Source organism: Pteropus vampyrus, unplaced genomic scaffold (assembly GCF_000151845.1).
Source record: "Pteropus vampyrus isolate Shadow unplaced genomic scaffold, Pvam_2.0 Scaffold280, whole genome shotgun sequence".
NCBI lineage: Eukaryota > Metazoa > Chordata > Mammalia > Chiroptera > Pteropodidae > Pteropus > Pteropus vampyrus.
The window spans coordinates 1,223,585-1,238,905 of NW_011889061.1; the positions used below are offsets into that span (position 1 = coordinate 1,223,585).

A 15,321-nucleotide genomic window follows, 5' to 3' on the forward strand; every position below is an offset into this window, starting at 1 on the left:
GAGAACTCATCATCCAGGCCGCCGACACCGGGCTGCTTCTGGGGGTATCGTTCTTCTTGGTGCTGAGAAGGATCTGAGGCGGTAATGGGCAGTCCATCAATGTGACAAGCGACACTCCGCTTCTGCCCACTGGTGGCCAGTAAAATTGTCACCGAACTCACTGATAGATGCGATGCGATTGTGTCGCGTTTGTATGTTGTGCTGTAGCCATACCTTACGATGGCAGATGGGCATCAGTCTCTTCTGAGCCCATGTGCTTAATTTGAAATTAACTTATTTAAAGTGCGCTCCTTCCGTTTTTATTCCTGGGTGCCGTGGCGTGACTCGTCACGGTTACTTTGCTGTGACAGCTCCCACACTACACATTCATCTGTGCCTTCAGCGTCCGGATTGCTGACCCCTCACGGACCATTTGTCCCCTGCTCTGCAGATAGTCCTTTCTTTCAGTTAGAATAGCCACACGCAGGGACTCCCATCAGATTGTTCTTACTCAGACACGGTCTGCATGTCTTTTGTGGCTGACAGGAACAGAATGTCGCAAAACAGCAGGATGCATCTCGCCATTCTAGGACTGAATCTATTGCTTTTTGAATCTGGTTACATGTAGTGCTCTCACAGCTGGACATTTCACTCCATAATACCCCAAATGTTATATTTGTTATATTGAGCAACCGTAACCATAAAGACACGGTCGGCGAAAGGTGTTTATAAGGCGATACCTTAAAGATGAAAGAAAGATTCGTCGTTGTCATAAATATCCTCTTAAGGTCAAACTAATAAACATAAACTATAACCAAATTTGTTGTTTTGACCAATTATAATTTTTTATAAGATCGGTAACTGTTTTTCTGCTCTAAAAACCGTTTTGTGTAGTAAGTCGATGTGCCAGAGATCCCAGTTGCGTGGCGCTCTGCACATCGGGAACGGGAAAGGGACCAACCACGGAGGGGACGGGGCGGGCAGGGCGAGACCGGTGCTCGCTCGCGGTCCGTGGATGTAAACCACGCGGTTCGGACGCATAGGGGAAGCCGGACTTGCAGCAAGAGCCGCGGATAAAACGCTCGCTCATTTCCAAACGAAGAACACGCACGCGGATGTGGCGGCGGCAGCCAGCGTTCACTCCGCCCTTTAAACGCTCCCGGTCTGAATGCAGAGCGGGGATGCCTCGCGCACGGGGGACCCTCCCGCCGGGCACCCGGCCGACGGGCGGGTCGGGCGACTACTGCCCGTCAAGCGAGCGTCGTGGCGGGCACGGGGTCAGGGGATGCACGGCTCTTCTGCCATCTAACAGGCGTCGCGGACCCCGCTGTCGTCCCTAACACAGCCCCGCCAGCGGCGAGCGGGGGGACCGGGCGCCGAACTGCGGCCCAGCTCATTCCGAGACCAGCACGTCGAAGCTCGGGCTAACGTGGAGTGTTTTTCTTACAAACGCCGCTGTGTCATTTTTCCTCCTTCCTGCATCTTGAGGACCGAGCCCGTCCGTCCGCGTGTGGCATTAACACCCGTGTCGTCCACCTGCCCCTATGTCGTCGCGTAAACCCGCGTCTCCGTGGCGGGGCCTGTCGTGTGGCGGGGCCCCCAGCAGGGAGCGTCGGGGTGGGGCAGGGGGGGGGGGAAGTACAGCCGAGGGTGTGACGTGAGGGACACAGGAACGACAGATGGCAGGGCGGACGCTGCGGGTGGCACCGGCCTCGTGGCCCTGCAGCTGCTGAGCGAGGCGTGGGTGCCGGGTCACGAGCATCGGTCCCCTGCGAGGCCGCAGGGGCGCACAGGGGCCGCCTGTTCCGTGTCCATCGGTCATTCTGACCCCCGCGCCCCCAACTCTGGGTCCTCACAGGACCCGGATAACAGCGTGTTAATTGTCACGATAAGCATTTAAAAGCCATGATTATCAAGTCAGTCTCGTCGAGTAAATTATACACGTTACACCTTTTCTGGTACCATCTAAACAGTGAAATGTATTTTATCTTTACTAATTTATTCTACAAGACGTTTCCCTCCCGATAAGCATTCGTAGTATAATAATAGCTTTCGAGAAACTTTTTTTTAGTACTGTCTGTTAAGTGCTTTAGCGTGTGACAATCCGTTCCTGTCCGCTGGGGACGGAGCACGCTGGAGCCCTGGGGACCGCCCTGGGGGGTGGCGTTAGCGCGCAGGGCTGTCGCTCCCTCCCGCTCACTCCGCACACACGCACTGGGCACCGACGGGACCTCGGGCGCAGGTTCTCGGGGTGCGCCGGGGGCGAGCGCGACTCTTCTCCTGCGGCTTCTGGACCGACACGGGGCGGACACGAAACAAAAAGCCCGCTGTGGAAACGCGTCATGGGACGGGGCCCAGGGCTCCGCGGCGAAGGTCGCTGAGGGGGGCGCACGCGACCTGGGGTCCGAAGGCCCAGACGTGCGAGACGTGCCGGGGCGCGGGGTGCGGACGAGAGCGCGTTTCGCGAAAGGACACGGCCCAGCGAAGTCCCAGCTCTCGGGAGGGCGGGAAGTGGCACTGGCCGGACCTCGGGGGAAACGGGGCTGAAGACGCAGAGGCGGACGCGTCGCCCCGGACGGCAGCTCCCGGGCTGGCGAGGGCCCCGGGCTTTTCCCGAGGGCCACAGGGGGCCACGCGCAAAGGGGCCTCGCGCTGGCCTCCACTTTTCACTTCGGGCGGCAGCCTGTGAAGACGGCTCGCCCGCCAGAGCCGTCCTGCTCCCTGTGCCTGTCCCTGTCCCCAGCTCCCCTCCTTGCTCACGAGCGCGTCTCTTCATCTCCGCGTGACGTTGGTCCCCCCACCCCGTGTCAGCCCCTTTCCGCTCCACCCCCGCCAGCTCCCGGCCGGCAGTGTGTGTGCCTCGCGGGAGCCAGTCCTGTCCGACGAGGTCCCCGAACGGCCCCTTATCGTGTCCCGCGTCCTGCCCGGACCCTGCGCAGCCCCCGGCGCGTGTCTGGTGGCATTTGCGCCTCCGAGCCCCGCCTCCCGCAGAGCTCGCCAGCGGGGTCCTAACCGGGGGACAGACTCAAGCCCCGCGGCCTCCTCCGGACACGGCCGGCCTCCCCCGAGTCCCCTCCCCGCCTCGCCGCTCCCGTCACCGTGTCACTGGCCCTTCGAGCTTCGCTACCACGGCAGAAAGAGTCTTACGTCCTCAGGACTGCGAGGCAACTGCGTGTGGCACTTTGTGTCGTGTTTGTGCAAACTGCTCGAGGACGGAGACTATCTCGTGTGAACCGACAGCCTCCACCGGGCCCAGCATAAAACGCTTCTCATTGAATAAATGTTTGCCGAACAGATGAACGAACTGGATGCTTTTACCGCTTAAAAGCTGAGAATAATGGGCTGCAGCAGTGGAGGAGCAGGAACGGAGCGAGTTTTGGAAATGGGCCACCTTACGCCACGAGTCATGCAGCCCACGCTTTTCACGTCGCGCTCCTGGGACGTTTTATGTGATGTGGCATGCTTTGCTTCCCATGTGGGTTTAAGCCACCTTCTGGTTTACAGACATGGTTGTTAGATGTCGCATAGCGCTGTTTCATCTCTCCCTTTTGAAAGTCTGAACAGAGTTTCAATCATTTTACGTTAAAGAGTACCCTTCAGCTATAGTTCATGAAGATCAAGTAAACTGCTGGGCTAAGTAGCTAAAACATCTCTCTTGCCTTTTCCATAATTTTCCGACCATTGTCTGTAAGAAGAACATTACAAAGGACTCCACCTCCGAACAGAAAGCTACGTAAGTCCAGTCTGGATCAGTTATGTTACCCGTGAGCAGGCCTGTCTGTCTCTGCGGTTACTCAAAATGATGGTCGTTTAAGGACACCTCGATTTTATATATTCCAGTTGCCCTAAGGCCGTTTTACATATCTGGGTTTACTTTTACAATAAAGAAATAGTTGAGTCGTCCTAAAATTTCGCGAAGTGGTCGTATTTTATTGTTCTCTATCCCACGAAAATAGAAACCTACTTGCTCGTAAAGCATAATTATTTTCATAATCCTCATTTAAAATTTAAAGGAAGCTGATGATTTCAAACTAAGATTGCTCAATGTAATTAAATTTGTTCGCTACTCCTATATGCATCCAGAAAAAAAAAAAAACACATACAATTCATTTACGCAGGTTGTTTACAACTAGATTAGGCTTTCCATCATTCTCGACGCTTATCAGCAGAGGACGTGGGGGATCTGCATCATTCACTACGAGCTGGGCTGTGGTATTTTGTTCTCTCTCACAGTAACTCCTATTTCTAAGCTGAGGGACTCGTACATGCGTACTACATGACGTTCACCCTCAACCAGAACATGGTGAATGTAAGAACCACTGTTATTAAAGGCGCTGAAAATTAGAATTTCTAAGGACACATCATTCTTTTATGTGTGAGCAGCTGTATTATCTGCTAACGGGCATGACAACGCAGCGTTGATTAAAGCACGCGTCAAGCTAATTAATGTATTTCCGTAGTCCATTCTGACCTTATCAGGGTTCTTGTTTAATACCCGTCCTTTCTCCTTGGTGAACTGACTAGATTGATTGGGTTCATTGTTCAAAATAATTAACTACCATTATCACTAATCACATTTCTACAGTGATGGGGAAGCAAGCAAGTGTGGGCCATCGCCATTCTTTGCTGGCCTTTTGTTATGCCAGTGTATCTTCATATATTATTTGACGACCTTGGCAATTATGTTATATATAGAAGGAAAAAAAAATGTGCTTAAGCCACTTCCTGACAGATGAAAATGACATTTCTGACAAAACACACTTGAATAACATCGGTTCTCAGATGACGAAAAAAGCGTACTGGTTTGGGCAGATCTTAGGCAGTGGAAAAATGATTGAATATTCATTAACCACATGTAATTAAAGGACACCTAACCACCCTACCTGCTATAAAATTCAGGCCACGATAAACAGCAGAGGTTGATTGCGCGTCGAGAAAAAAGTGAATGAAACTATGCTTCATAATTAATAGGTGATTGCGAAGTATAAAATATTCTGACAACTCGTACTATTCCCATGATGAAAACAGCAGTGAAGTGTGCCACTGGGAAAGATCAATTAAGCATTGCAAAATACGCAGGGTACTTGGACTTAGGGTTTAATTATGGACGATTGATTTGATAGTTATCTGGCAAACTTATGAGCACAAATTCTGAGCAAATTAGGGACTTGTCTATGAAACCCGAAAGTACATAATGTGCATCGTGCAGAGGAAAACAGGAAACGAGACCCAAGGGCATAACCGAGAATTTTGGTTATTACACTGATAAAATGTGGAGGAGGACTTTTCATTTTTTTGGCCTGGCTTTAAAAAGATTTGGCAAGTTACAGAGCAGGAGCCCAAACGAGCTGCTTTAGAAGTCCTCGATCGAAGCCCGCGACTCTGGGCCCAAAGCGACCGAGGAGACGAACCCCAAACGAGTGTCAGAGACGGAGCTTCGTAAGTTTGCTGGGACCTGGAAGAACAGGCCAAGACGCTGGGTACGTTCTCAGTAGCACAGACGGGAAGAGAGGTAACTGAAGACCTTGAATAAATGTGCTCAGCACTCCGAAGGCGTGAATAAGCGACGGTGCGTTACCTCTAGCTCAGATACGAAACGTGTCTTTTATATTGTTGCCGGAAGAGAGACAGCGTAAGGTTTCTAAATGATGAAGTCGCAATAGCCGTTAGATCGCCAGCCCGGACAGGAAGGTAGGTTTCAACCTGTGTAGCTCATTTTTAGGAACTGCCCAGAATATCGTGAGGTGGTTTAATTAGAAAGGTAAATCGCATGTGTTACTTTATCTGCGTTACTGAAAGTAAGCAGAATACGTCTGAAAATATAGTAGAAATAGAAGATAAAATAAACTAAAGCTAAAGACGCGATGATTTTAGTGAATCCGGTCATTTACTCATTCATCGAATGCTCATTGAAATCCTCCCATCAGCTGGACACGGTGCTACAAAGACACTTTAGAAATCCAGTCTTAGTTCTGCTGGTTTACCGGAGAGAGCCACGCAGAGAAAGAAGTACATTTTACAGTACGGTGAGCGCTTTAATACAGATGACGTAGGAAAAGGGTATGCGGGGGGTGGGGGGTTGGTGAGCTTAGCAAAGGGGGTTGTAAATAGCAAGACAGGACATTGCGATAATACAAGAAAGACTTGAAAATTAATATGATTTAAATATATGAGAATATTTTCATGTGGATTTCTAGTAAGCCTTAATTTTTCAGTAGCAAGATTGTTAATGTTTTTAAAAATGAAATTACTAGTGGTAAATAAAGCCCTAGTCCCCCAAAGAGGGAGGGTGGGTGGGCACACTGGTCACCCGTTCCGGCGGGTACTGTCACCAAGCCATCCCTCCTCCACACCATGGGGACATTAGCCTAGAAAACGCTGCAGGTTTTAGACTTGATGCTGTGTCATTGTTAGGTTGCATTTATACAAAATAGAGCACAGTATCGATGGAAGTCTAGACAGTCCTGTTCAAGCAGACCCAGGTCTATGAAACACTGTCATTAAGTGTGATGGACACGAGAACTTTAGGTCCAAACCGAAGTAAGTCGGTAGCTTGTGGTTTGCACACAGTGGTCCATGCTCGCGGCGGTGTGAGACACACGCTTAATAAAATGGTGCCACAGTGCACCGTTGTCCTAGCCGCATAAGCCGTGGACATTTTCCAGCTAATTCTACTCATGGCGGTACCTTAACCCAGGCCGTCTTCCTCCATGAAACAAGTCTTAGACTCCTTCACGGTAAGCAAAGTGACATTTCTTACAGAAACTCAGAAACGCTCATTCTAATGCCTTGAGGGAAACAACAACATACTTTATTTTTTCATTGTCCTTTAAATTGCCTAAAGTTTAACTTAAACCTGCTAAGAGGAAAAGCGGCCACGGAAAACATTCTCTGAGACTAACCTCGCCTCCCTCCGCGAAGCAAGCCTTTAGAGACGTTCGCTACGGAGCGAAATTCCAAGTGCGTGAACTTGGCACTTGATCAAAAGGAAAGTTAAGCTGGTTGAATTTTATCGCTTTCATAAAATAAAATGAAAACGATTAATGGTTTATTCAAACATAGCCGTGCACCCTTTCATTTATGAAGGCATCACGAGCGCTATGACACGAATTTTATATGCATGTAGATATATATGTAAATAAACAAACATGGCAGTTATTCATCTTAGCACGCTGAGTTCTGACGCTGTGTAATGGCCCTCGCCTGGCCTGTCATGGCCCTTTCCTCCAATGCTAGCTGGGAACCAGGTCCTTCTTCGAAGGACGGCTGGTCGGGGGGACCACAGTGTCCATGATCCAAAATGGGGTGAACTGTCCATGTCACAGACAGCGCAAATCTTTGACCTTGGGTGGTTAAGGCCGGTGCTCTAATCAACGCAGGTAAGAAGTTTGAAATATACTTATCAAGCACATAATATCTTGCTGTCCATTCTTTATTGAATTCCCTATTGCTCTTCGAATAATTTCATCTTTTTTTTTTTTTTATTTTTCCAATTACCAGGTCCAGAAAGTAAGCTGACTACTTGGTCAAAATTCTTGGAAAAATCTCGATGAGACTCAGAAAAGAAAAAATCTCACAGCATGGAGAGCCTTTCAGAGTCTCTGCATTATTCGAATAGCTTCTTTTCAATTGTTCCGTTCTAGGCTTTTATGTCAGAAATTTGCCCATGTTGGTAAAAAAAGTTTGTGCTCTAACCATTCAGGTCGATTTAATGTGCAGAATTTATTCCTGACATGGGCTGTACATCCACATCTTTGAAACACGAAAAGCCCTTGAGAGAGCTTTTCCCCTGCAATGACTTTCAGTGCTTTGGAAATGAGGCCACTTTTAGTTACAATTCAAGAATTTCCAGTTGATACTGCTTCTGAGAGGCAAGAATAATGGAAAGGAGGAAGAATAAAGAGAAGAAAAAGGTGAGCAGTGAAAATACTGTAGATGACCATCCTAATTATACCCCCCGATTTAAAAGCGGCACAGCAGATGAGTGACGCCGACTTATTATGCATGACAGGAAGTCTTAATTTTCACAGCGTCGGCCAGCGAGTCCCGACCCAGTTACCCCTTGTCGTCTATGTCCCCGTGATGTCGAGGTCTAAATAAAATCAATTGCCGAGTTACTGCTGGGATTAATATCTACACATCTGTGGAGAAACAAACAACCGTTTCCTCTAACTGATACAACATTGATTTAAGGGATAATGAAATCTAGCAGCACAGTCAACCCTGGGCGGGCAGAGAACAGAATGGAGAGAGGCAAGTTTTAATTCTGAATGTGTTATCAGCCATAAATCTTCAGTTCTTAAAACATAACGATGCAGCATCTGCAAGCTTGAAATTGCCTAGAAACTAGCGGAGTTTCCCAATGAGTAGCACCACGGCGGTCCCTGGGAGAAAGCCACCATAAGCACGTCGCGTCGTTTTCCACACGGGCCTTCGATTCTGGGTTACAGTTGTCAAATTACGCAGGATGTAATATACGTATTTTGAGATTTCTTTTAATACCTCTTATAAAATAAGTAAATTAGAGTTGTGAGTAAACAAGATCACCCCAACAGCTGAGGCCAAAAAGGCCTTAGCGGATGGATGTTTGTGAGTATAAAAAGGCAAACGATATCTCATCCATAACCTATATCAGAGTGATTCACTTGGGGCGAGTGACTGCGATTTCTAGTTGCTGAGACAGGCACATCCGTAAAGCCACCTGTTCCTTTCACCCTTCAGCGTCTATCGATCAAGCGCTTCCTAGTGCCGGACGAGGCTGGCGACACAGTAAAGAACACAGGGGTCTGGTCTGTGCCTTGCAGGGGTGTAGCCAAATGACTGGACGCATTACAGCTAATACACGGGGCACACTTAGGATACAGAGGGATGCCCAAAAGAGCAGTGCCAGCCATGAGGAGCTCAGAGACGTTTGTCAGCGGGGCGTGACCGCCTAAGCTGGCACCAGAAGAATCAGCAGGACTTGACCAAGGCAGGAGGGGCGAGTGCGCCAGACAGAAGAAGCAACATAAGGGGTCAACGACGGAAGCGATGGCACAGAGCACAGGAAGAAAGCGCAGCATCGCGCACCGAACCGGAACACGCCAGTGGGTGGCTGGGAGCGAGTCTGCGTCGCAAGGTCACGCCTGGCCAAGAAGCGCCTGGGAAGTCTTTTCGAGGTCGTAAAATCAGACAGCGCTTTCCTAACGTATGTTCTGGTGCAATGATTGAAAAATCGGTCCACTATAACTACCAAGTAATAGAGTTTAGATGGATTAATAATATTAAGGCTTTCGGTGGATACAGATGTAGGGACTGACCCAGGATAACCCAAAGGGGCCCCCGCTAAAACCCTGGTCGATGACACAAAGCGACGATGCCTACTTGTCAGCTGAAATCACGTCTAGACTTACTTTGTTTTCCGGGAAATCTGGCAGCTAAATTTAAATTAGGGCAGGTCATGGAGATATATGCTGCCATCCAATAAATGCAACAAAACCCTAACACTTGGATGATAACTTGATTAGAGAGCTGTACTATTTTTACACTTCTCGATGTCTTGGATAATAAAATACCCAAGACATAACAACCGAAGGAATTCCATAAATGTCAGTCCTGACAAAGAAGCAGGGTAGACGTTTATAATTTTTCTTAAATCGTGCCATTTTGTAACGTCATAAAAAACTCAATAATGACTGAAAGCCATTAGTGACGTCATCAAGAGTACCTTAACCTAATTTTATTGCCACATGAATATGGCGATGGTAAATATCTGTTAGAAAGCTGCACTGTTATTAAACACATGAAAAGTGACCGTGACGTATGCAAAAAGAATCCACTGGGAGGTTTCCGGAGACAAGGCCTCGGTGACAGTGCTCTTTCGAGTATGGTCTATGCCAGTAGATGACCGGAGACTGTCATCACTGTAGCCGACCTTGTGCATCTCTAGATTTAATGGCCCTGGTCCCCATATGAAATGACATTGTCATAGCCGATGTGAGGACGCTGAATTACAATACGTAGAACATGTTTTTTGGAAAGGAGTATTACAACAGATATTCCTATACCTGGCAAACTACTCCGACGTGAACACGGATAAAAATTAATAATGCGGGTAATTTACTGAGAATGCCGGTCCCCAAGCTACTCGATCCTCTAACGTCCAGATAAGCAAAGCAGGACTTATTTAACAGGGCCTGAAGTCACAACAAGTCACTACAACTGTTGATTTAATTACTGTCAGCAGTAGTCCAGGAGAAACGGTATTCCTGACGGCTGGTGGCCTCCCCAAACAACAGAATGGTCAGATGGCAGCTGCCAGGGACGACACCAACTCAGAGCATCTTTAAGCTTCTGGACAGCTGTTTCTGGGATACAAGAACCAGTTCACTGATTATAGTGCCTGTTTTCACGGACCCAAAAGAAAACCTCAGTGACAAACTCTGTTATCTTTGTGACACGGGTTCGGACACATCTCATTCCTGTGCTGGCTCTCTAACGTCTTTCTTACATATCCAAGTGACAAAGAATGTTTTTAAAGTAGAATTTTCAATGATGTTTTTCTTTCAATCTCAAATAGTAGAATCCTCTCTCGAAATCTAGCTCGGGTTCCGGTGAATGATCTGAAAAATATCGCTGTCTAAATAGTGAATAAACGTAGGACTCTTCCGAGTGATCATTGCCACAGCCTTTTCGGGAGATTCTGTGCCCATTAATCAAACCTGAGTGTGACATTTATGTCAGAAATGACCATTAGAAAAAGGCTAGTTTCATATAAATAGCCCTGGGAGGACAAATTCTATGCTGAGAAAAATTTTACGACCACTTTTAAAATTCTTTAAAGTGACCATTTTAAAGTGACCGTGAAAGTGACCACTTTTAAAATTTTTAAAGTGACCGTTTTTCTCTTGTTACCTTAGTGAAGCCAGAAGTGAAAAAAGTAAATGAAATTTTCCTTGCACTTCAATTAAAAGTGAACGTTTTCTGATTCTGGGTAAGTACATGTCTATTTAATGTGAACCAGCCCCTTGTCAATTACTGATGCCATAAAATAGATAGAACTAAGTGTCCCAGGTGGCCTGTATGCATTTATAGGCATTGCATATATATGATGGTTTCTGATTTTATGATCGTATAGAATAAAATACCAAAAATGTTATAATCTGAGGGTACAGGTAAAAAAATACGCTACGACTATATGCTGTACATTTAAACAAACTTGAGTCGAAAGACGCTGTTCAAGTATGGGAGGAAAAACGGTAAAAAACAGTCAGACGTCCACATGAACCCAGCAGAGGTGACTTCAAAGTCAAGATTCTCATTGCCCGGGAGCCTATTAAGAAGACAGATACTAGCAATTCGAAGAACAATGTGTGTTTGTTTAAGGAAATACATCCAGCTATTCCGCTAAAGCAGTTTCAAGTTCACTAAGGGTCAAAAAAATCATATAATACAAAATCCACTTAGCACACCTTCCAACGCTGAGCAGCCTAAGGCAGAAGACACAGTAAAAATACGTGCCACACTCTCTGTAAGGAGTTTAAGGAAATAGATGTGGATTTTATTTTTATTTTCAACACAAATGAAGTTCTAGAGATAATACCGTGTCACTGACAAGAGACCATTAAGAGCCTGAGCTAATACTAACCGTATATAACGCAGCCTTTTATAACTAAAGGTGTCCGAAACCCCAGAGTCGAAATGAGAGCGCATTCGGAAAATCGTGCCACGAAGTTCGATAACCACGAACAGGAAAATGAAGCAAAAGGTTGTGCCGCACGATTTTGCGGGTGCGATGAGCCCCACGAACGACCGGACGATGGGGAGATCTCTGCTGTTCTGAGTGTGGAGACCTTCACGCCTTCCGCAGAAGGCGACACTCCCAGCAGATGTGTTCGCGCGTGAGCATTTCACTTGCGCGTGTGCCCGGAAAGCTTTTCCTCGGGATGCTGTTTCTGTTTTTATATGATTCCAAGAATAGAGATACCGGTCAAACAATATATTTTGACTTTCAAAGTTAATTTCTCAGTTTCCTCACGGGACATATAAGCTAATGCTTTCACCCCAGCCAATATACATATTTGGATTGAATTTTATGTGTTCATTTTCCTAGAGATTAGATATCAAAATTATAAATAACATTTTGAAATTGCAATGAAAACTCAAAGCGTCACCGGTTACTAAATTATTGCTTTTTCATGTTCGATTATTTTTCTGTTACATATATTATATTAGTCGTATACAATGAAATGCTTAAAACACTACCAAGCATATAGTAGAGTTCCAGAAATGTCAAATATTATTATTTTTCTATCATTTTTGGTATTAGTGTTAATGCATTTCCAGCTGTCTGTCCCATTTTCCATCTGGATGAAAGTGACGTTCTAATAATAAAATCATATAAAATTAGAATTTAGATTTTTATAAGCATTTCTAATTTGGTGGGAGGTAGGCAGTCTCTAAAGTTTTGATAATCTTTAAAGCCTAGTTAGATGTGGCACTTGCAAAAACAGTCACCTAATTAATCTATGTCGACAAGCTTGAATGCGTTTTCTACCGTTCTGCGGCAGGTTTAACCTTACGTGCCCTAAAGCACAACAGTGCACGCTCTCCCTAACTTAACTCTAGCCTCACAGTACAGCAGGTGCTCATCCTCGGCTTAACTATAAACGCCCTGAACCTTCAATGCCAACTTGCGCTGAATCAGTGACTGTTCACCTACCTGCTCACCCCCTCCCCACCCACCCTCCTCTTTTTGCCAATTTCTATGATATTTAGGTTTAACAACATGGAATGCCAATTTCGACTTACTAAAATGAAAATTTAATGTGGCTCAGTCAATTAGACTGTCGAAAAAGCACAATTACACCAAATCTTGGTTTTGAGAAAGTTGCATTCATGGCTGGTGAGGCAGGGCTTGTCAGAGTATAAAGGCAGGGCTTCTTATGGCCATTTTTCTTATCTTACAAAAATCTCTGCATTCATGATGGGATTTTAAAAAGATATATCGATATTTACCTTAACGCCCATCTTATTTTGCTGAGAGACTAGTTGCTTCAAGTGTATCTTTTGTTCTCAATAAATACAAACCCACAGTATTTTTAACTGTAACATTCTTTGGGAAGTAAACGCCCGCAGAGCCGTGGGGCGGGGTCAGAGGCGATGCCACGGTGGTCGTGTAGGTCTAGATGTGAACACAACACTGATTCTCAGCAGAGGAATCTAAAGGAGCAGGTGACGTGACGGCCGAGTTCAAAGAAAGCGCGTACAAATGATCACCTTCTACAGAAGTGAACTTCAGCTTTGTGGAGCATTGTGAAATAGAAAGATGCATGGAATAGATAGATGATGATAGATAGATGATAGAGATGATAGATGAATGGATGCATAGATGATACATGGGTAGGTAGATAAAAAGGTGGAGGATGGATGAGTGGTAGGTAGGCAGGTAGGTAGATAGATGATTGATAGATAGATGACAGACAGACAGACAGACAGATAGATAGATGAATGGATAGGTAGATGATAGGTAGGTAGATAAATGAATGGATGGATGATAGAAAAATGGATAGTAGGTAGATAGATAGATGGATGGATGGATGGATGATAGGTAGGTAGGTAGACAGACAGACAGACAGAATGAATATGAGAATGAATAAGTTTTCTCGCAATCAGGACCAGTCGCAGGCTGGAGCCCACAAAAGCAAAGCAAATGCTGAAGGACGTGAGGCAGACCGACGTGCCTCGGGGGTGCTGTCAGCCAGCCTTCGTGCATCTCTGCCCCCGAGCTGGCCACTAGGGCCCCACCGAGCATGCTCAACCAGACCACGTGACTCCATCTCCGTGGAGACATGGCTCCATGGAGAAGTTACAGGCCCTCATCCACACCAGCTAGAGACTTCATGTGAGAGACTTCACGTGACAGACTTCACAGAAGGACTGGAGGTTTCAGATGCCAGATCAGAGTTCCCAGCAAGCATTGACAACAGAGACACCAAGAGGGTAAGAAGCACAGACCGGCCGTTATGACACAGCCGTGGGGGTGTGTGCTGTGCGGCACCGGGGCGCAGTCAGAAAGACTGTGATCATTCTTCATGGTGCCGGGTGGGGACCAGGCTTATCGTAGCGATCGCGTCCTAAGTTACATAAATGTCTAACCACTAGGTCGTACCTCTGAAAGTCATAGGATATTGTATGTCAACTATAACCGAAAAATAAAAACAAATTAAAAAATAATAGAGAAATCAAGGATTGAATTTTAATAGTGTCCCCCAGAGAGCCCCCCTCACCTATAAAGCTTCAAATCTTTTTTTTTTTTTACTATAAACTAAAAAAACACAGTTTAAGCCTAGATCATATGGCTTTTCTGATTCTGCAATGAATAATGTCAACATGTGAGATATGATATAATTTGGTTTCATCCTCACAATTACTTAAGGTATCTATATATAGATTTGTTTTGAATAATAATTTTTATCTTTGCTATCTAATTGGTAATAAAGAATTTTAAGAAATACTTCAGTAAAGATCTGTAGAAGATAGAATATAGTGAAGATGGACAGCTACGGCAACTCATGTTCCAGCGACCACAGGACATCAAACCGTTGTCCATCTCGACTGCTAAAACACCAGTTGGACACTGACTCAGACTGGTGGCAGTCTTGCTTCTTCCTGACAATGCCTTAAGAAGTCTTACAACAATTCTATCAAATTATGGATTTATTTTTTTCTCACAGCAAGATTTTTAAAGATAGAGAGGGTTACTGTATCATAAATATAAGGATATTTAAAAGAAGGTAAATCAGAAAATATTCTTGTTCAAATAATACCTTTCTGGCCTCTGGATGGGCTCAGTTTGAGTCTCTTTGAATTAATGATGGGGTCTGATGGCCATTACAAAGTATAATGATTTAAAATTTTTATTTAAAAAAAATTATTTCATGAGTCACTCAGAAGTATGGATAGCGTTGCTTAAAAGTAGGTAGATATTGTATGTGAATTCAGTTACAAATAAATTATACTCTTCCCTTTAATTCTGTCTTATTACCCATTCAATACCCCTGATGCTTTTCTGACCTCAGGTTTTTTCATGAACTCTACCTGCCGCCTCTTGGGTGGTCCTCCAATATCCCACGTACCTCGGGGACTTAGCACGGGCTGTTGTTTATGCCTGGAACTATCCAGGGAGACGCAGAGCTTGCTCTCTCATTTCCTCCGGGTGTGTGATCGAATGTCGCCTTCCTCACTGGCTTTTTCTGTCTACCCTGTAGAAAATGGCCATTTATTCTCCTTTCCTCAACAGAACTTTGCTTTGGTTATTGCTATGGTCACTGCACTAGAGCAGTGACTGGAAAGTAACGTTAC

General features: G+C 45.7%; 1 protein-coding gene across 1 annotated transcript in view; it reads right to left on the reverse strand.

Moving 5' to 3' along the window:
• RALYL (RALY RNA binding protein like) overlaps window positions 1–15,321 on the reverse strand; it is a 193,029-nt gene that overhangs the window by 89,746 nt on the left and 87,962 nt on the right. The window contains exon 5 of the mRNA XM_011375937.1: window positions 14,247–14,254. Within this exon, the coding sequence (XP_011374239.1) occupies window positions 14,247–14,254 (8 nt within the window). The remainder of the gene's footprint in view (window positions 1–14,246; window positions 14,255–15,321) is intronic.